The following is a 19,949-nucleotide window of genomic DNA, read 5'->3' on the forward strand; positions in this document are numbered from 1 at the left end:
AATTTCTGTCCAGGATATACATCAATAGTGCAAAAAGAAAAGAAAAGGGCAAAAAGGGGATAAAAAAAATGAACAGTGTCTTTCTTTCCACTTTCTTCGCTGTTGAGAGAAGAAAGAGATTTTGAGTGGGGCCCACGCTGCAGTCTTCTCTCTTCTCTCTTTCTCTGCTCACCAAACAAAAGAAATTCAGTGTCTCTCTTCTATTTCTCTCCTCTTTAACTCTCTCCTTCTTAAATCTCTCCAACCAAACAGAGTGTTAGTCTTCAATAAACCTCCTAATGTGACGCCAATCTTTTCTATGGATGGCAAATCACGAGATTCAATCAATTTTATGAATCCAAAGTAATTTAAAAAAAATCAATTTATCTTTTTATCCCCTTTTCACGTTTCTTTTCATGATCATGGAAAATTGTATGGGTACTATGCTATATATGATTCTTACTGCACCAATTGAAGTCTTCTATTTTATACTCATATTACAATAATTACAATAATGATTGTTTTGAGATTTCAATACTTTCAATTGCATCTAGATCCTTTGATTTCTGATCTTTCCATACACACAACCCTTCGTTGTTGTTTGTTCTGGCGACACTAATCGAAGGTTGTAGTTGGTTCAGATGAAATGCTTTAACGAGATCCCATGTGATGCGTTTCTTATGTTTCTTTTGTGGATATAATTTAAACCATATGATTTATTAGTTTTAACGGTTGAGATATGGTGTAAGTCTTTTGACTTACACCTGGTGTCAACGGATCCTGCCTCATATATATATATATATATATATATATATATATATATATATATATATATATATACACATAAAAGAAAAGGACGCAATATAATTTTCTTAGCCATAGTTTGTATAAGACACATCTGATAATTTTGGTCTTAATCATCTGGAAATGAGTCTCGATAGTTCGTAACACGAAGTACAGTCTCATAAAAAAAAATATTTCTGTCAAATTTTCAATCAAAGTTCCCCAAAAGTAAATTGTTTGGTACCTTTGAATTTAGTTGAATATCCATATCCTCTAAACAAATTTGTTTAACATTTGATTTTATTTAAAAATAAATCAATATAAAACAACGACATATCATTTTGATTAGATGATCGCTTTATACTTAATTTATACTCAACCAAACTACATATGTACCATTGTATTCACCTTCTCCAAAATCATTCATACTTAAATCGAGTTCTTTAATCATTTGAAAAATTATACACTGACATATTACACAAAAATAATTCCTTAGTCACAACATTGAAATAATAATTTCATATAATTTAAAATATCTATAATATTTATGGAAAACTTAAATACAGGATAACTGTTTGATAACACGTTAAGGTTTTTGTTTGATAAAAAATAGAGTATAACCATTATGCTAACTTATAACAGATGAATTTATATTGGATGATTTATAAGTTAACTTACCGCTGATGATATACGCATAGTTGATTGAATTTGTAGTATTTAGTAAAATTAGAGGTTTAAGTAATTTATAAATATGAAATAACATAAAAAAAGTAATTTATAAATATGAAATCACATAAAAAATGTATAATTAACTAATATTTATTTTTTTCAATTAAGATTGCACGGCTAAAACAGAGATGATTCAGGGGTCAATAAAAATAGGAAAAATTACTCAAATTGTCCCTTAACTTAATTTTAGGTAATGTTTATGTCCTTTATTTTTTTTTCTTTCCCATTTCTATATTTTATCTTTTTAAAAAATTACACTGTTAAAGAAAAACACAAAAGTTTTTTTTTTTTTTTTAGGGAAGAAAAACACACAAGTTATTAAATTACAAAAGATCAAATCTTTTATTTTAGGGTTAATTATGTTTCTAGTCCCTATAAAATAGCGACCTTGTAAGTTTAGTCCCTACTTAATTTTAATAGCATTTTTAGTCCCTATAAAAAAAATTACTTATAATTTTAGTCTATGCTAAAACAAAGTTTGATTAATTATCCTTAAACTCTTAAATTTTTGAACGATATTTTTGAGACAAGATTAGAACACTATAAAAGGTTCGTTTACTAAAATTTTGAATTTTCTGACATGAAATGAATTAAATATGAATTTTTTAAAACGACAAAAGTTAAAGATAAAAAGTAATAAAATCTGGATGTAGAAATCAAATTTTGCGATAATTTTTTGCGGACGAACTTTTAGTAATGTTCTAAACATGTCTGCAAAAAATTGTTCAAAAATTTAAGAGTTTAAGCATAAATTAAACAAATTTGAATTGAGTAGGGACTAATACTCAGTGCAGAAAAACAAAATTAGGGACTAAAAATGCTATTAAAATTAAGTAGGGACTAAACTTACAAGGTCACTATTTTATAGGGACTAGAAACATAATTAACCCTTTATTTTAATTACCTTTTAACCATTACCCTTTTTCCCATTTCCCTTTCCACTTGTTTCACGTAAACGCACACGAGTAGAACGAACAGTAACACAATGGTTTTGGGTCTCTTCCAATTTCGATTCTGAATTTCTATTTCTGAAAGCTGATTCAAAAAGGTATTTGTCTACACTGGATTTCTATTTCGTAATGTTTGTTGTGGGTTGCTTCTTTCTAATTTCTCCGATCTGTGTTCAGTTTTTGTTTTACTATTGCCCATTACCTGTTTGATAAAATGCCAATTCTTGCTTTTGTAGGATAGTGTAAAGTTTGGTTTTTTACATTTCCCATTTTTCACTTGTGTCTCAATTGTATTAAAAAAATATACTTTAGTTATTATATTATTATTGAAACTTATCATGTTGTGGATGATTAAATGATGATTTGAGCTTCCGGGTCGACTCGGTCTTGATGAGAAACCTGACAGTACCTTGTATGACTAGGAAAATAATGCTGAAATTGTATGATTTTTTTATGTAATTCTTTGATCGGAAAATGGGGTTTGTTTGGATTGGCTTATTTGAGTTTATCTGCTAGCATAGGCAATTGTGAGGATGTTTGGTAATTGAAGAGCTTATTGAAGTAGCTTATAACATATCTATAAACTCTTCTGTTTGACTTTATTTTATCTTTTGTTATAGAAATAGCTTATACATAAATGCTTATAGGCTACTACTGTTATTGAGTATAAGTAACGTGGTTTGGTAAATTGCTTCTGATGTAGTGTGACTCTATTCATCTAATCTTACCATTCCGTATGCTTTGATTAGTTGGTAATTAATATATTTTTCCTTCTAAAAAAAGAACTTGTAGATAGGCACTTATGCTATAAACGTTCAATTAGACTGTTTATCCAAACAGAGCCTTAGTGTGAAGGAGTTGGCTTATTAAGCTGTATAGTGCAGCGATCCATACCCTCATGTAATATGTACATATTATAGGGTTTTTCATTTTTATATAATGTTGACTCACTTCCACATGGAGATATGTACTTACCTCGTTACTCATGAGTTTATTTTGTTTTGCTTGATTAATGAAAGAGATTGTGTGAAATCTACATAAAATTTTCCTGAAAATTCTGGTTTAAATCTGTTATGTAGGAGTTCAAGATTCTTTTATTGTTCTAATAGGATGTGCTGGAATATAGTTGAAACAATAAAGTACTTGTCTTACTTTCTCTTGCGTGCTAGTTTTTATTTGATTTGACTTCATTTTAGTTTTACTTCCCTTTATAGAAATTGATTCCTTCCATTGTTTTTTTTCTTTCTTTTTGTTCTTTGAAGTTGGTGCCTTTTGTATAGTCAGTAAAAACAGCAAACATGAATGAAGAGTCTAATTCTTATGGAAATGCTACGGGTCTCTTGCATCAGCTGGAGGATATTCTCGAGTCTGATGCTCTAATGTAAGGTTTACTGATTTCGTACACAAACTTATATTATGCTTACCCCAATTTTTTATTAAGAAATTTGTGGGTTTTGCGACATTTGGTACTGAATCACTACATCATTGCTCATTCCATATCAACATAGTGTGGGGTCATCATTTTAAATGTCATTGCTCAAATGATGAAGTTGTAATATGTTGCTACACACATGGTATTCTCTTAGGCTCCGTTTAAGAGTTTCAAGGGGGAGAGAATGAGAGGGCTTTGGGAGGAGGGAAGGAGAGGAAAAGAGAGAAACATCTCTCACTTTATACGAGAGAATGTTTTTGTAGAGTGAGAAGAAAATACTTATGATTAATATATTTTTAAGATGGAAATGGTTTGAAGATTTTTTCTAAGTCTTCCCCTCCCCTTCTAGACTCACAAACAGAGCCTTACCATTCTACTTTTATGAAAAGTGTTAGTTCAACATATCAAATGTCATTCAAAATTGTTAGAAAGGCCAAGTGTGTTGGATCAACATATTAAATGTCATTCAAAATTGTTAGAAAGCCTAAGTAATTGCTCAAAATTTGGAAGGGATCTGTTTTGCACGTTTTGAGCAAATGTGCTAAGGCCATTACATATATTTTTCTTTAGTTCATGTGTTGATGAACATGTTAAGGGACCTGTGTTCATGTTAATCAATATACCATGTGGCCTTCTTTTCTTGCTTTAACATGTTCATCATAAATGTTTAATTCGTAATATTTTATGTTTGTATAAAAATATGCCAATTTTTCGTTTAATAAATATTTGTGAATTTCACTCTAAGAAGTCTCAAGAGTAGGTCACAAATGTTGTTGAGAAATAATAACCTGGACTGTTAGAATAACACCCTCTTAGCAATCAATTCGTTCAGGTAAATCTTGACTGTTTGTGCTTGATTTTCCCATGTTTTGTTGCTTCTTCTAAACACGTTTTCCCTTATTCTTTTGGATCCAGTGATGAGCTGGGGTTTATTCATCCATCCCAGTTTTCATTGTTAAATGAAGAATCTGGCATTTCGGCTAATTTATCTGATGAACCCGTCCATCAATCAGCAAACAGGGCAGCAAGCTCTGACAAATATTCCAAACAAGAGAAACTATACTTTTGGAACAGAGATCATAAATTGGGAATTTCAACTCATGTTCTTATACCGTTATATAGAGCTGCTAAACATGCATTTATGACGGCGTTTAAACAATACAAGATGGGTGACAATCATTCCGACAACATTGAACTTTGTTTACCTCCTTCAGTATCCCATGACCATCTTGAAAGCATACTTTTGAGACACAGCAGGTCTCTTCTACTGCTAAGCTGTGACTTTATGACTGCTTGGAATTGCAGGTTAACCTCTTATCTTTTTATATTTTCTATACGATGTTATTGAAATTTGTAGTCAACATCATAAGTTGGAAACTCTAAGAAATTGTTTTCAGTTGCTTAAAAGGAACCAAGATAAAAAGATAAAGGCTCATAGTTGATTCTTGGTCCATCCCTACAGTTATCAGGAAAATCTTTTGTATTTCTCCCAAAACAATTATGCTGGTTGTGGCAAGTACATGCCTTCCGTAGTTAACCTCCCTAGCAGAAAACCTATGACATGGGTTTCTTGTGTATATATGCTCAATCATTTTCTTTCAAAGTTTCATACTATGACTCATGAGTTTAATTAACCCTGTATAATTAGAGTCGTTATGTCACATTTGTTCTTAAAGATATGTATTAAAGTGCTTTTTCAATCATTTGACATGCTCTTAGACCTCCTAAACTCGTTCAATTGTTATCTCATGCATTTCTTTCCTAGCTCTTTCCGTACCTCAATATGTATATTTCACCATATTTTAGATATTCTGGATTAGTTCGTAAAAGCGGTAGTTAATCTAATGATTATGTCTTTTCCTGTGGTATTTTAGATATTCTGGATTAGTTCGTAAAAGCGGTAGTTAATCTAATGATTATGTCTTTTCCTGTGGAGTCAAAACTGTGATTTTCTTGAATTGAGCTTATTGTATGATTTTTTTGGCTTTATTGGTTCTGAGAAATCATTAGTGTGATTTGTTTGTAGGTCTTGTGATTTTATGACTTCATATTTGGCTTAAAAACATCATCAATGCAATTTACCTTAAACTTTATATTATGTTTTCTATTATTGTGAGATCACAATTATATTTAAAATGACATTCTAGAATTATAAGGCAAGAAAACATACGAAAATGGAGAAAATAGCTATAAATTTTATATTTGTTCAACAACTCTTTTCCTGTTTGTGCATATTGCAGAAAGTTATTAGTGTCTAAGAAGAAGCAGGTCTCAATGTTTGTAGATGAACTTCTACTGTCAGAACTTGTGCTCTCATGCTCACCCAAAAGTGAACAAGCTTGGAGTCATAGGTATTATATGTAGCAGTTTCCCCTTATGGCTTCCCATCACAAAAGGATAAATATTTTTCAGAGGAGTACCATATATGTTCAAATTTTGAACCCTTATTTTCTATTGTCAAATTTGTTTAATGCTGATTGATCCTAAGGTTTTGAACACCGATATTTTCCAGAAGAGTACTATATATGTTCAAATTTTGAGAACTGATTTTTCTTTTGACAATTTATTTTAGTACCGATTGATCTGAAGGTTTTGGGACATTAATAGGCATCTAACGCATACAAGTATTTTATCTAGGCGATGGGTGATCAAGTCAATATCTGCAAACTGTTCAAATTTCAAAGAGATTTTGGGGAAAGAATCTGAGCTTGTGGAAAAAATAGCCGAGGTCTAAATTCAGTTCAGAATTGCATACTATTTAATTGGAAACGTTTTCTAATGCTCATTTAGTTGATTGGTTTTCTTACCCAAGCGAAGGATAATTGTTACTAGTATATACTAACATTGGCATGTATATCATTTTTCATTTTTTTCTTTAACATCTTTGGTGTGTGAGTGTCAATCCATTTTGTATTAAAAATATTAAATATTCTACAAAACGTTATCTCACTGAAGGGAAAAAGATAGAGGGCCAAAAAACAAGACATGTTCTGTTAATTTTACTTGACTTATGTAATACTTCACCTTTTTGTCATGGAGATTAGGATTACATATCAAACGAACCAGCATATTTTGAGCTAAACACCCATTTTTCATCGTTTTTACCCCTTTAATTTTCAGAGATCAAAGATGAATTATCGTGCTTGGAATCACCGTTGCTGGCTAATCTCATACATGACTAAAGAACAGGTATTGATTCTATGATATTTTTATTTTTGCAAGTATGTATCACAATTCTGGATCAAGTTGTATAGAAAAATAATGAAATCCACTAGCAATAAGTCACGAAATGTTGTGCATGTAGTCTTAAATTCCTAAACGATTATGTACTGTAGTAGCATAGTTATTTCTTCTTTTTAAAAGTATATTGTTGCATTAAGTCTTGTGTTCTTGTGTAGTTGTTGGTTAACCTTAGTTGTTGGAGCCAATTGTCATATTAACCTCATCATTAGCCCATTTTTGGTTGATATAATGTATATATTCCCGTTCCCTGTTTGGTAAGGTCCTTTGAATGAGTATGAGCATGCCTATAGTTGATAGAATGGGTTTTCAATAAAAAGTTAAACATGGAGTAATCCACATTCCACTTCCCCTTTCACCAAAATATGTGAAAAAATAGTTCAGCCCCCGTGGATTACTTTTTTCATCCAAAATCTCTGTTGAGGTCAAATTGTGTTTTGTTATGCCCGACAACATTGTGTTGGACTGACCTGGGCTCTTCCGTACCTGACCAGTAACTTTCGGTCAGCCAAAATCGAGCTAAGCTGAGGCTAGTTAACTGAAAAACTCAAATATATTTTTATTATGAATTATATAAAACTATAGTGCAAATAAAAATGGAGTTAAGTCAAATAACTAAATATACAATTCTTATTCACTCGATACGAAATATGATTTCTTTGTCAATGATTTGATTAATGGGGTTCTCATGAAGTCTAAATTAAAGATGTGCTTATTTAGGTGCTATCTGAGTTGAAGAAATCCAGAAGTTGGGCTGCACTGCATGTTGCTGATAATTGCTGCTTTCATTATCGCAGAGTAAGTTTTGATTTAGTTGTTTGAACCTGATACTGATGGTTATAGTTTTCACGATTTAGACACTTTTTGAGTAAGAAGACAGTTTAATACGCTCTTTGATGTACTTGAAATTTAGCTCTCTTGACAATCATAGCGTACATCATATTGCAGCGGTTACTGCAGAAAATTATGGAGGACCGAAGTAATGCGGAAGAATCTGCATCTTATGGTCATAATGCTTATATTGTCCAAGCAGTGAAGGTAATAATAGCCTTGCTCATTTATTTCATTTATTGTATATGATCTGATGCACTCTTGATTTTGAGTCTTGTCTGAAGTGCCTAAGATTGAAGGACCTTTGATTGCTATCTAGTTTTAAAATAAGTAGTGTGTGTTGCAGATTGTTATATGCGTTTTAGTTTTTGTAGTTTACATACTCTGCCTCCTGCTAGAAAATTCAGCACAATGAGTGAAGTAAGACACTAAGTTCATAAGTAGCCTTTCATGTTTGTAGTTTACATACACTGTCTGTTACATACTCTGACTGATTTGTATGCTTTATTGTAAAATTCATAATGTTTACAGAAAAAATTGATTGAAATTGAAAGGCAAGATAAAATTGGAGCAAGAAGGCTTGCAAAACTTGCAAATTTTTTGTTTTTTTGAAAATGAAATTTGTTTTTCCAAACTAATGAGTTGCTACAAACAATCAAATCTCATTCATTGAGAACCCATCAATATATACTTGGCTGGAAATAATATAACATCCCTATGAGGCTGAATTACTGCTACTGGTTTTGAATTTCTATAATCTTGTTATTGCTTACTTGCTTTCTACTTTAAATTATAGTCTTGATCGTTGGAGTATGTGTGGAAGGTTTGGAAAAAACTTTATCAATGAAACATCCAATGCACTACTTATCGCACTTGTATCACACGTTTCCTTCACAGGAACTTTGAAAGGGAGATAAGAACTCTACATGTTGATGTTACTGTACTGTGTTGATGATTTTTGCCACCTTGTATAGCTTTACTAGTATACGAAATTTTATTTCTTGTAACTATGTGACAGTTATGATTTGTCAGGACGAACTCGATTGGAATGAAATATTGATAAAGCGTTATGTCGGGAGAGAGGTAGGTGGCCATTTTATGTTTATTATTAGTTACTAATTTATCATTTATTGCTATCATTAGTAAGCTTAAGTCTTACATGGATCGGCTGGAGCCATTAAAATAATATCTTCATTCATTATCTATGGGTTTTTGAATTCATGAAATTCATTATCCGAGACTTTTCATGAAATTGTTGTATGTGACCGGTGTTTCAATAAAATATAAAATTCAAATACTAGTAGCATAAATACAGAAAACTTCTGTATAACTCTAGGTGTGCACCAAAGTTAACTTTGATCCCTTTTTACCTTGGTTATAGATGTGCTTATTGAACAAATACATGGTGCCATGGTGGATGCTTTTTGCAGACGAGTTAAGAAAATCGAGAGCAAAAATAAATGTAGTTAGAAATTTAAATGCATATCTAGGAAACACACGGTTTCTGCCTAATTAGGAGTAAAACAAAGTATATCAAATGTAAGTTTAGAAAGAAACGCACAAACAACAGCGTAGGTTGAAAGTTAGAGAGCATGCCATAATAACCCTACCAAAGCCACATTTACATTTATAGATTCCCGAATACAATATGTTTTTCTACTATAGTAAGTTGTTTTAGATGGATAATGTTGTTCGTTTTAAACAGGCTCTATGGCTTCATCGTCGCTTTCTTTCCACGTGCTGGATAAATAATTTTCTAACTGATTCTAGTGATGGATCCGACCATTCCAAGGAGGAAGCTAGCATGTTTCATGACTTTGGCACCTTTCTGCAGAATGAATTATGTCTCCTTCACACCTCGACTTTTGCTGATGACGATTATGGGGATTTCCAAGCACAAGCCACATATTCTGCTAGTTACATACTTTGGTTGAAAGTGGTATGTGAATTCTATTTCCCTAGACTTTCCATTTTGAGACTGCTTATCTAGATTACTTAATCAGGTTGTCTGTGTTATGTGCATCAGCAAGTGCCCAAGCCTCTTGGAAATGAACTCCTTGAGAAGATAAGAGATGTAGATTTGAAGACCTTATTGGATAAGTCATGCCCTGAGAAATCTTCTCTATTTAAATACTTTTTGAGCTAGAGCTATGTGAAGAGTAGTTCCCATATCTCAAGTCAAGGAGCAGGAGTTTCGGTAAAATATTTACAGCTCTAATAGAAGAAAAATGACACCTATGTATTGTTTATTATTTTGATATCTTGTACTCCCTCCGGTCCTATTTATAAGAGAAAATTAGGTCAACAAAAGTTAATGTATTTGGACTGAATTTTTAACTAGATACATTAACTTTTGTTGACCCAAGTTTCTCTTATAAATAGGACCGGAGGGAGTATATAAGTTTTTCCTTGCAAATTTTTGGGCAACACCCAAAATAATTTTACAAATAAAGATTCAGGATTTCCGACGAGTGATTTGTGCAAATAATAATATTGTGTAAGTTGTAGCACAAAATAGGTACAATAGCAAAATAAGTGAAAGAAGACAAAAAAATAGAAAACAATAACCAATGTTATGTGTGAAAAGCACAAAGAAATGTAATCAACCGATACATTATTGATGTATAGCCTATAGTATGAAACAAGAAACAGACATAATACAAAGAAATATAAATAAGTGTCACAAGACAGGGGTGCTGATTGATAATATTCATAAGGTCTTTAGACAGTGTAGTGTCCATTCATGGTATCAATGTCCAAACCCCGTAGCTTGGCAAATGATTCCACTCTTCCTTTCAGAGTGTGAAGCTCTCTCAACCTGCATCATGAGGAAGATTATGATGATGATTGTTAGAGTAAAAAAGCAAAATCATGGATAGCTAAAATAAAATTATGAAACTATTTGAAGATGAACAAATACCTTGCTAACTCCGCTCGTCTCTTAGCCTCGTCTGCCATTGTATTAATTTCTCTATGGTTGTGCTTCTCTGCAAACCCTTTTATCTCAGCAGAGCGAAGACCATGCAAGGTTCTCTGTTCAGCAGCCCATGCAGCCTCACGAGCTTCTTTTCCAAAGTCATTTTTGTTGGTGAATGCAGTCTGTTAATTTTCAGCAACAAAAAACAATTAGTCATATTAATACGTTATCATTCTATATGATTCTTGGAGGCCATGTACACTGACAGTGTCATTTGTAAATAGGTTTTACAGTTAGTCCAACCGGAGTTTATCATCTTTAAGTTTATTTATTTCTTACACAAATCTATTGAAAGTTCCAGTCATGGTACTCACCCTTTGGTTTACCACCAGATTCCACGCCCTTCCGCTTTGTTGATAAGCAACAGCAAACTTTAAAGGATCAAGAAAAACGTAAGTTACAATATTGAACAACCAAATGACTCCTGCCCAGCCCCAACCTATGCCTCTAATTCCAGCAATTTTCCAAGTGGCTTGCGCTGATATAACAGTTGCAACCTGGGAATACAGTGAAATGAGACAGTGAGGCTTTTCCCACATAGAAAAGTCTACTTGATTTATAATCAAGTTTAAACAATGCAAGAAGGTTAGAAAAAAGCGGTACCAGCTGAGCTATAGCAAAGGCAAAAACAAGCAAAAGACCAGGTCTTTCTGTATAAGACCAACCCCTAGACCGTGTCACAAAGATTAAGGCTTGACTAATTGTACTGACTTGAAGATATACAGCAGAAGCCAACTTCTCTGTCATTTCAATAGTGACAGGAGCCTTTAGATCAGGGCGGAAGCGGTGCACACCAAAATTGTCCTGTACCAACAAGTTTGATTATCATGATTCATATCATTCATTGCATTGGAAGAGGAAAAGATAACAAAAGTACTAGACTTTAAGAATAGAAGGAAGATGCTTACAGGAAAGAAGTTTGTTTCCATAACTATCCAGAAGAAGATCACTGTCATTATAGCCAGATAGGTACCAAGAATAATCCCAGTAGCAAAAATTTCACCAAGCTTCCAACTATCAGGAAGTGGTGAAGGTTTAACCCTATCTTTGGATATTGTCATAATGGTACCTATTAATTAAAAAGCCAACACGTAAAGAAAATGGACCATGAAATTATAATGACTTGAGATTAATGTACTAGAAAGTAGCAAACATTACCATCATTGAGAATGGCAATGATAAGAACCATAAAGGGTGGAAAGTCAAAACTCCAAAAGCTGTTGAGTAACATGAAGCCCAACTGAAATTATAAACAAACTGAAAATAAGAAAATGGTTGATGATCCTGTTCATTACTTACTGAATACAATCTATATTGCACAAATAGCTTACCACAATACGAATAGTGATAGATACAGCATATATCTGCAAATGAAAAGAGAAAAGAAATAATGAGTTGTTGTCACACTATGAAATATAAAAAATGTCAACATTTATAGTCACGGGATTACTGTGTAGTTTTTCATCCTCTGGAAAATTGCTCGACTGGTTAAAACTGCACTTATGATGACACTCAAACCAGGTTCTGTCAGCACTATGTCAGAAGCGCTTCTTGCAGCGTCTGTAGAATCTGCTACTGCAATACCTATGTCAGCTATCTTTAAGGCAGGTGCATCATTCACTCCATCACCAGTCATCCCACAAATGTGCTTTCTAGCTTGTAACCTCTTCACAATCTCATACTTGTGCTCTGTGGTAAACACATTACTGTTATCAGAAATTGGATAAGACATTAACTTAAAGCTCCTGTTCGATCAGATAACTACTTGCTTAACTTACCAGGAAAGACACCAGCAAAACCGTCAGCATTCTCAATGAGATCATCAATGGAAACAGCACCTAATTGATCTTTATTATCACCAAGCAGTGATGAAGAAGGATACATGTTAGTCCCCATTCCTAGACGCCTTCCCGTTTCCTTTCCTATTGCAAGTTGATCACCTGAAAGTTTTTTTGTTTTTTTTTTAGCATCAATATAATCCACCATTATCATTAAAAGAGTTTTACTAAATGTCATGTTATGCTATCCAACATATTTGCGATACACAAAATGAACTTCAATTTCAATTAATAGTGATACATACCGGTGATCATTTTGACACTAACGCCAAGATCAAGAGCTCTTCTGATTGTTTCTGCGCTATCATGGCGAGGAGGGTCAAAAAGAGGGAGAAGCGCAACAAATTCCCATGGTCCTCCTGGACTGTCCTTACTTCCCTCAGGTACTTCCTATATGGAGAAAAAACTTTAGTGCTAAATAGAAAATATTCACAGAAATTAACTTATCAGATTAGGAAGCATTCATAGAAGGAAATAAACCTGTCTAGCAACCCCAAGAGAACGAAGTCCACGTTCTGCAAACTTGTCAATCATTGAATGAACCTTTTGTGCAATTTCTGCTTTATTACGTGCAAGATTGAGAATCTACATAGCATATGAGAAAATTTAAATAATGATCAATGGGAGGTTGCTTGGTTCTTAAAATTTAAATATGGATTGTGTACTACCTGCTCTGGTGCACCTTTGCTAACCCTGTGCATATTACCGGCAGCATCAATGTATGTAAGTGCAGTTCTTTTATCAGTTGGATTGAATGGAAGGAAATGAACTTCTTTAATTCCAGTTCGTGCCTTGCGAAACAGAAGGACTATTAGTAGACTAATCAAATTTAAACAACACATGGTGATCGAAAATTGGAAACAAATTTTGAAGAATTTTACAATTAGTAAAGAAAATTTTATGTATGTCAATGTAGAATATACTAACTAAGCTATCATTTACCAAATTGATAAAGATTATATAATTCAATGCAAAAGCAGTAGCAATATGAAGTATTTTCAATCATGTAACTTATAAATTGTAATGCTTCTTTGAATTTGTACCTCCTTTGGGTCTGCCAGCATTGAAACAATTGCACAATCAATTGCATCTTGGTTCTCCAACCTTGATGCTCTTGCAGCCATTAGTACAACCAAATCCTTGTCAACACCTTTGGCAAAAACCTGCCAAATATGGATGATTATTAGCGAAACAAAGTTAACATAAATGTCATATATAGACAAATATATAGATATGTGGAAACATATATTTATGTAGCACTAACAGTTTTAATATGAAAAGGATTTAAGATAAATTGAAAGTTGCTTGTCAATTATTATCATTGCTCTTTGCTTATCATTTTCTGTAATATGTCAAAATTCGTAAAAGCAAGATGTTTATTTAAGAAATTGACCACTCATGTTTTGGTGAAGAATAAAATATGTTTGACAATACATGAAACTTATGTCTAAGTAATCGTGATGTTTAATATTATGTTTAGGAAGATTAAGATTAAAACCTCAATCATATCCTTGTCGACTGTAAGCTTGTTAAGAGTTAATGTGCCTGTTTTGTCACTGCATAACACATCCATTCCAGCCATTTCTTCAATAGCTGTCATTCTCTTTGTTATAGCACCCTGCAAGAAGACATATGATCAAGTTAAACTTTCACAATAATCAATTTTTTATCTTTAAAAAGCTACTGAAATGTTGGAATAATCAATGTACTAAGTGTAGCACTGCAAACCTGCTGAGACAACTTATGTGAACCAATGGCCATTGTAACTGAAAGAACAGTTGGCATTGCAATAGGGATTCCACCAATTAGCAGAACAAGGAGGTTATCAATCCCGTTTCTGTATCCCTTCCCGTGGACGCCGTATATCACGATGATTTCAATAACCATTCCAATAGCAATTGAACAGATGCAGAAATTCCCAATAGATGTTAGAACCTGTAATAATTATGTCATATGTCATAACTCATGAGCATTATTATCCTGATAATATTTCACAAAGAGATGATTTTACACTAGACAGAAAACATTCATTCACACAACATTAAGGAGGTAACAAAAATCATGTGTATGAACCTTCTGGAAATGTCCAACATGTGTTGTGTTTTCGACAAGATGAGCTGCTTTCCCGAAAAATGTGTGAACTCCAGTTGCAATCACAATGGCCTCAATTTCTCCTTGCTTGCAAGTTGAACCAGAGTATACTCCTTCCCCAGGATGTTTTGTTACAGGAAGTGACTCTCCAGTAAGAGCAGACTAAAAGTGCAACAAAAACATATTCATTGATGAAATTTGTTGCGACACTTGAGTCATGCATTGATGATTTTAGAATACTTTTATGAATTTCTTACCTGATCAATCTTCAAAGGGTCGCCTTCAAGGAGACGCGCATCCGCGGGAATAATGTCACCTAGCTTGATACTAACTATGTCTCCAGGGACCAACACTGAAGCATCTTCTTCGCTCCATTTTCCGTCGCGAAGTACCTATACATTAAATATGATTTAGAAGTCAAAGGAACTATGAACAAGACAAGATAACAAAGACGTTATAAGAGAAGAAGAACCTTTGCTTTTGGAGCCAATCTTGCCATAAGGGCAGCTGCTGCATTACCAGCATTATTTTCTTCTATGAAACTTATGGTAGAGTTTATAATTAGCAAAATAATTATGCCAACAAAATCTTGATAATCTCCTGGTTTTTTCTGCACAATCGATGAGTTATTATTACACAAACTTACTGCATGATGGATAGTAGTCTGTGACCAACCAGTTCTCAGAAAGAAAAATTTAACTGATTGATGTTGAAACATGATTTTTCACTTTAAACCTAGGACAATAACTTGAACTGTTACAAGTGCCACAAAATCTTTCTTGTATGTATTCCACAGTCCTTTATAAAATAATTAATTTTTTGTAACATATGAAACATGGACTCCGACATAAACACCTGACACGACGCGCACACACACACACACACGTGTGTGTGTGAATCAAAATTGAGCAATTTGTTCTATTTCGAAACAATATGATAGTCTTTCACACTCATTCGTTCATCCATAGATGTTTGAGACGTGTCCAATGAGTGTATAAGGTGTGTCGGAGCAAAGAAAGGAAGAGATTTACCGTTCCATCCATGTTACGGCCTCCATGTGCCATAGCAATGGCCATGATAGCAGCAGCTTCCATAACCCATGACAAAGGATTCCACATAAACCCTAAAAACTTTAGTATTTTACTTTCCTGCACAAGAAAAGAATAAAACACAAACTATCAGTAAATAAGCAACAAATTGGTAAGAAACTACAAGAACTGAAGTAAAGATTTTAACCTTCTTTTCTTCAAGTTTATTGTATCCAAACAACTCTAGCCTCTCCTGTACTTCCTCACAGGTTAAACCTTCTTTTGTGCATTTGAGATTGTCAAAAACCTCCTCAATAGGAATGTTCTCCTATACATAGAACAAATTCCAAGTTTATCAAATGCTTAATACTGCTCTATTTCATTGCATTTCTTTCACTTTGTTGAGTTTGAACTCAAGAAATACAAAGAAGGGACACAAAAGTTGATTCATTAAATTGTTTAATTTTTCAAAGATAGCAATAAGAAATTCAGATTTTTTTTATAGCAAAAGCTAATTAATTTCTAGACAATTTCCCTACTGTTTAATCAACATCATAGTAATCATGTGGGAAACTTGCATGTAAAAAATTAAGATATGTTACATTTTCAAATGAAGGAGAAGAAAATTAATGCTAGACAAACATACTATGTCATGGATTGATAAAACTTAAGGACATTTGGTACAATGGGACATACATTAATGTATTTTGTAACCCCTTCATACTTTTTTAAAAATTTCTTAGCACCTCTACGATGTTCACATATATTAAGAAAAGTTGATAGCATAGTTAATTTGTATATTTTGTTTATAAGTAATAAATACTAAATTGTCTTTTGTGTTGATGAGTGTAATTCTAACTTTCAATACTTCAAAACAAACTAGTTGTATTACTAACAAGTATATTTAGCAAGGAAAAAAATTAATAAATATATCTAGTAATTTGAAAAAATACTTATATTTAGAGACATGTTATTATTTGAAAGGGGGTTTATAATTAGGAATGGAGGGAGTATTATTCATTTATGTCACATACCAGATCAACAGCTTCCTTTATAACAGCATCAAGAGACATGGTCCCCTCCACCATTTTCCTTCTCTTCCTCTTTCCTGAAGCTGCTTTATTTTCTACTCCCTTCCAATTTTGAGCTCTGAATCAAAATTAGAAACATTAAAATGTACTGTTGATATATAGATGAAAATAATAAAATATAACAATTATGAACCATTGATTTATGTAATATAAGATTTTGGTTCAATATATATATATATATGTATGATCACACAAAAATTGTGAGGATTATTAAACAAAATTTACCTTAGAGAGAGGTTTGATAATGTCTCACCCTTTCAAACTCAATTGGGCTAACTTAGCTTAGAATATATGATATGATAATATCAAAATTCAGGAGATGTTATTTTAAGAATGTCACATATATATAGTAGTAAGAAAAGAAAACATTAATGCACTTTGTTCTTATAAGAGTGACAAAAACTATAGAGATACAAAGCTACTAAAATATAATTATATGCATAGTTAGACTCCGCCGGCCAGCTTCTGCAATGGCATGTAGTAAACAAAGTTGAAAGAATTTGTATGCAAATAATTATTTATTCAAATATAACCTATTTTTTTTCTTCTCTTTTCTAACCCCTGGTCGTCACCACTTTTCTTCTTCTCTCTATCCAAGATGGATGATTCAGGGTAAATTTTGATTCAAAATCACCCATCAGAATTGATTTTCATTCTTTTTAAATCAAATAAGTAATTTCCACGTATTTTCAATTTTTTTCGTTTGTTTTTTTGAATGCGTCGTCTTTTCCCAACTTTGTTTTTTTTAATTACCCGTCTTTGTGCGGTGTGTTTGTTAATTTCTCGTCTTAGTGTGGGGTTTATTTGATTCAGGGTAAAATATTAGCTGTGAACAAGTGCAGATTCAATCAATGACTTTGACGTCGTCAATGTTGCAGATCCAGAGACTTGAATATAGTCATATTTGTAGGCAAAAATTCATCCTTCTTGTTTTTAGCGACTTTGAATTTGTATTATATCGATGTACTCTATCAATTTTAATGAATGAATATCATTTATTTTTGTAAAAAAAAATAATAATATTTTTGCCGCCATGTTTATATATTAATTTACGTAGTAATCCAAAGTTCCTTAGGTATGTTGCTAAATTAAATTAATATATCGACCGTACTCCTCACTATGATATATGTACTTTGTTAGAGTGACAAATATACCAATATGAGTATGAGATTTTTTTTTTTTTTTGAGAGAATGAGTATGAGAATTTAAATACTATTGATTCGGTCACTAGAATCCAATGCTTAAGTTTGAACTTTATTCTTTCGCTAATGTGATTAGCTATAGCATTACTTAGGAAACACGATGTTAGTTTCAATTCTTGGCATATGTCAATATTTGATTTCTCTACGGCAAAATGATTATCTAGTAACAATAAATAATTAATGGTGTCAGCATATATTTTTTTTGTCTATTATTATCTAATCATATACTATAAGTGGCTTGACAACAAAATGACCAAGTCACAAAAGTGATATAATGGATCATAATTTGATGTTAGTTTACAGAAGAACTTTTTGAAATCGAAACTAAAATAGAAGTATGGAATGTTTGCAAAATGTCGAACTTAACATTTATATAGACTACACCCTCCTTTTTCATATTAGCCCTTTTTTTTGTCATTTTAACATATATTTTTTTCCACCCAAGCTTATTAGTGCTTCTTGCACGGGTTTGTTGGTTAATAATATTTTGCCATTTCAAAAAAAAAAAATTGTTAAACTTGAAAGTTATAGTTGAGAAATGGGGTGATAGTTCTCAAGTGTGATTTCTTTTTTGCTTCAATTGATTACATTAAGGAATAAACTTTGTCCCTCTGATACGAGCTTCTTAACTAATCCAAAGAATGTTAAGTACGAAGTTGAGATTTCTGTGAGCTACTAAACTAATGAAAACATGAATAATCATACTACAAAACATCGTGGCATACAAAATTTAGTCCTGACTTGCTTAATAGACTATTCTTGCGAGTAATGCTTGTTTTTTTTTTGTCGGATGTACGTGCCACCCACATTTTCCCTGGTTTCTCCTATCTCGCGACATTTCTGTTTCACTCGTCCACACATGCGTTAATGCTTTAGATCATACTCTTTCCGGTCACTATTATAAGCAAAACTCTTTTTTTTAGATTCATTAATTAATAATTAACCAATGTATATGACATTTAATAGTGACGAAATACATTAGCTATTCAATAAATCTTAAAAATAAACTTTTGCTTATAATAGTGATCGGGGAGAATACCACTGTAAAAGTATATTATAAACTAATTTAAAGCGGACCATACCTTCTTGCATATAATATGTTTTGGAAATGTTAGTAAATGATAATTTCAACTAATAATACAAAAAGCTTAGAAAATCATAATTATGACATGATCATGACATATATTCCCTTTTCCATTAATAGTACTTCAAGAATAGATCAGCCAAGCATGTCCTTAGTTTAATTAATTAAAAATGAGAGATTTTCAGAAGTCTTCAACATTAGGCAAATTTAGAGCCTATTTGGAACCCAAGCCACCACTTTGCATGTAGAATGTTCATTTTATGATTGGAAGCAACGACATCTCCAATATATTCCGTTTTTACTGAGTTCATTCAAACTAGTATTTTTTATATGAGGAATGTTATATCTCTAGAAAAATAACATCAAAAATTCTTCAAGAATAAATAGCAGCCAATAACAATGCACTATTTGCCACAATTCAAGGAGGTGTGGCTGAAAAATAGGAAGTGAACAAATAAATCATGCAGTTAAAACTTGCCAGCTGTGTCTTGAAAAATTCTTGATGCTATTTTTTTAGAGAAATAACATTTTCCTTTTTATATAATATTTTTTGTATGTATTAAAATATGAACAAGATAATATTTGGTGCTTAATCCTATGTAACCAAATGATACAATCAATGTAACATTTCCCACTCAATAATGCAATCATTTCTTGTCCTACCAATGAATTCATGGATTTTATGTAGTATGCT

The 19,949-nt window shown here is 32.4% G+C and overlaps 2 protein-coding genes across 9 annotated transcripts; one reads left to right on the forward strand and one right to left on the reverse strand.

Moving 5' to 3' along the window:
• Positions 1 to 2,435: 2,435 nt before the first annotated feature.
• LOC146896313 (Protein prenylyltransferase superfamily protein) lies at positions 2,436 to 10,415 on the forward strand. Of its 8 annotated transcripts, none has more exons than XR_015023780.1 (12): positions 2,436 to 2,539; positions 3,704 to 3,822; positions 4,789 to 5,178; positions 6,114 to 6,224; positions 6,511 to 6,601; positions 6,994 to 7,062; positions 7,834 to 7,911; positions 8,062 to 8,151; positions 8,977 to 9,027; positions 9,650 to 9,883; positions 9,971 to 10,208; positions 10,338 to 10,415. XR_015023780.1 is itself a non-coding variant. In XM_085738307.1 (12 exons), exons 3-12 carry the CDS (start codon positions 3,740 to 3,742, stop codon positions 10,088 to 10,090), a joined length of 1,317 nt encoding a protein of 438 aa, XP_085594433.1. In that variant the 5' UTR covers positions 2,436 to 2,539; positions 3,521 to 3,580; positions 3,704 to 3,739; the 3' UTR covers positions 10,091 to 10,211. The 8 variants fall into 8 exon arrangements, 7 of the variants coding, with proteins under 7 accessions (XP_085594433.1, XP_085594436.1, XP_085594431.1 ...); XM_085738307.1 differs by lacking the exon at positions 10,338 to 10,415 and adding an exon at positions 3,521 to 3,580 and having other exon boundaries at positions 9,971 to 10,211; XM_085738310.1 differs by lacking the exon at positions 10,338 to 10,415 and adding an exon at positions 4,622 to 4,705 and having other exon boundaries at positions 9,971 to 10,211.
• Positions 10,416 to 10,498: 83 nt separating this feature from the next.
• Positions 10,499 to 17,288, reverse strand: LOC146896314 (plasma membrane ATPase 1-like). The gene is made up of 22 exons (XM_085738304.1): positions 17,195 to 17,288; positions 16,913 to 17,027; positions 16,087 to 16,206; positions 15,882 to 15,998; positions 15,323 to 15,460; positions 15,108 to 15,242; positions 14,833 to 15,012; positions 14,488 to 14,694; positions 14,258 to 14,377; positions 13,803 to 13,922; positions 13,428 to 13,550; positions 13,240 to 13,344; positions 13,005 to 13,149; positions 12,700 to 12,861; positions 12,372 to 12,610; positions 12,253 to 12,285; positions 12,080 to 12,161; positions 11,830 to 11,990; positions 11,525 to 11,725; positions 11,236 to 11,418; positions 10,865 to 11,043; positions 10,499 to 10,762 (listed from the first exon to the last, which is right to left on the reverse strand). Exons 2-22 carry the CDS (start codon positions 16,964 to 16,966, stop codon positions 10,666 to 10,668), a joined length of 2,901 nt encoding a protein of 966 aa, XP_085594430.1. The 5' UTR covers positions 16,967 to 17,027; positions 17,195 to 17,288; the 3' UTR covers positions 10,499 to 10,665.
• Positions 17,289 to 19,949: the final 2,661 nt, after the last annotated feature.

The sequence above is a fragment of the Medicago sativa genome, chromosome 8 (genome assembly GCF_051527215.1).
Source record: "Medicago sativa cultivar Bolivia chromosome 8, Bolivia_mono, whole genome shotgun sequence".
In the NCBI taxonomy this organism is placed as follows: Eukaryota; Viridiplantae; Streptophyta; class Magnoliopsida; order Fabales; family Fabaceae; genus Medicago; species Medicago sativa.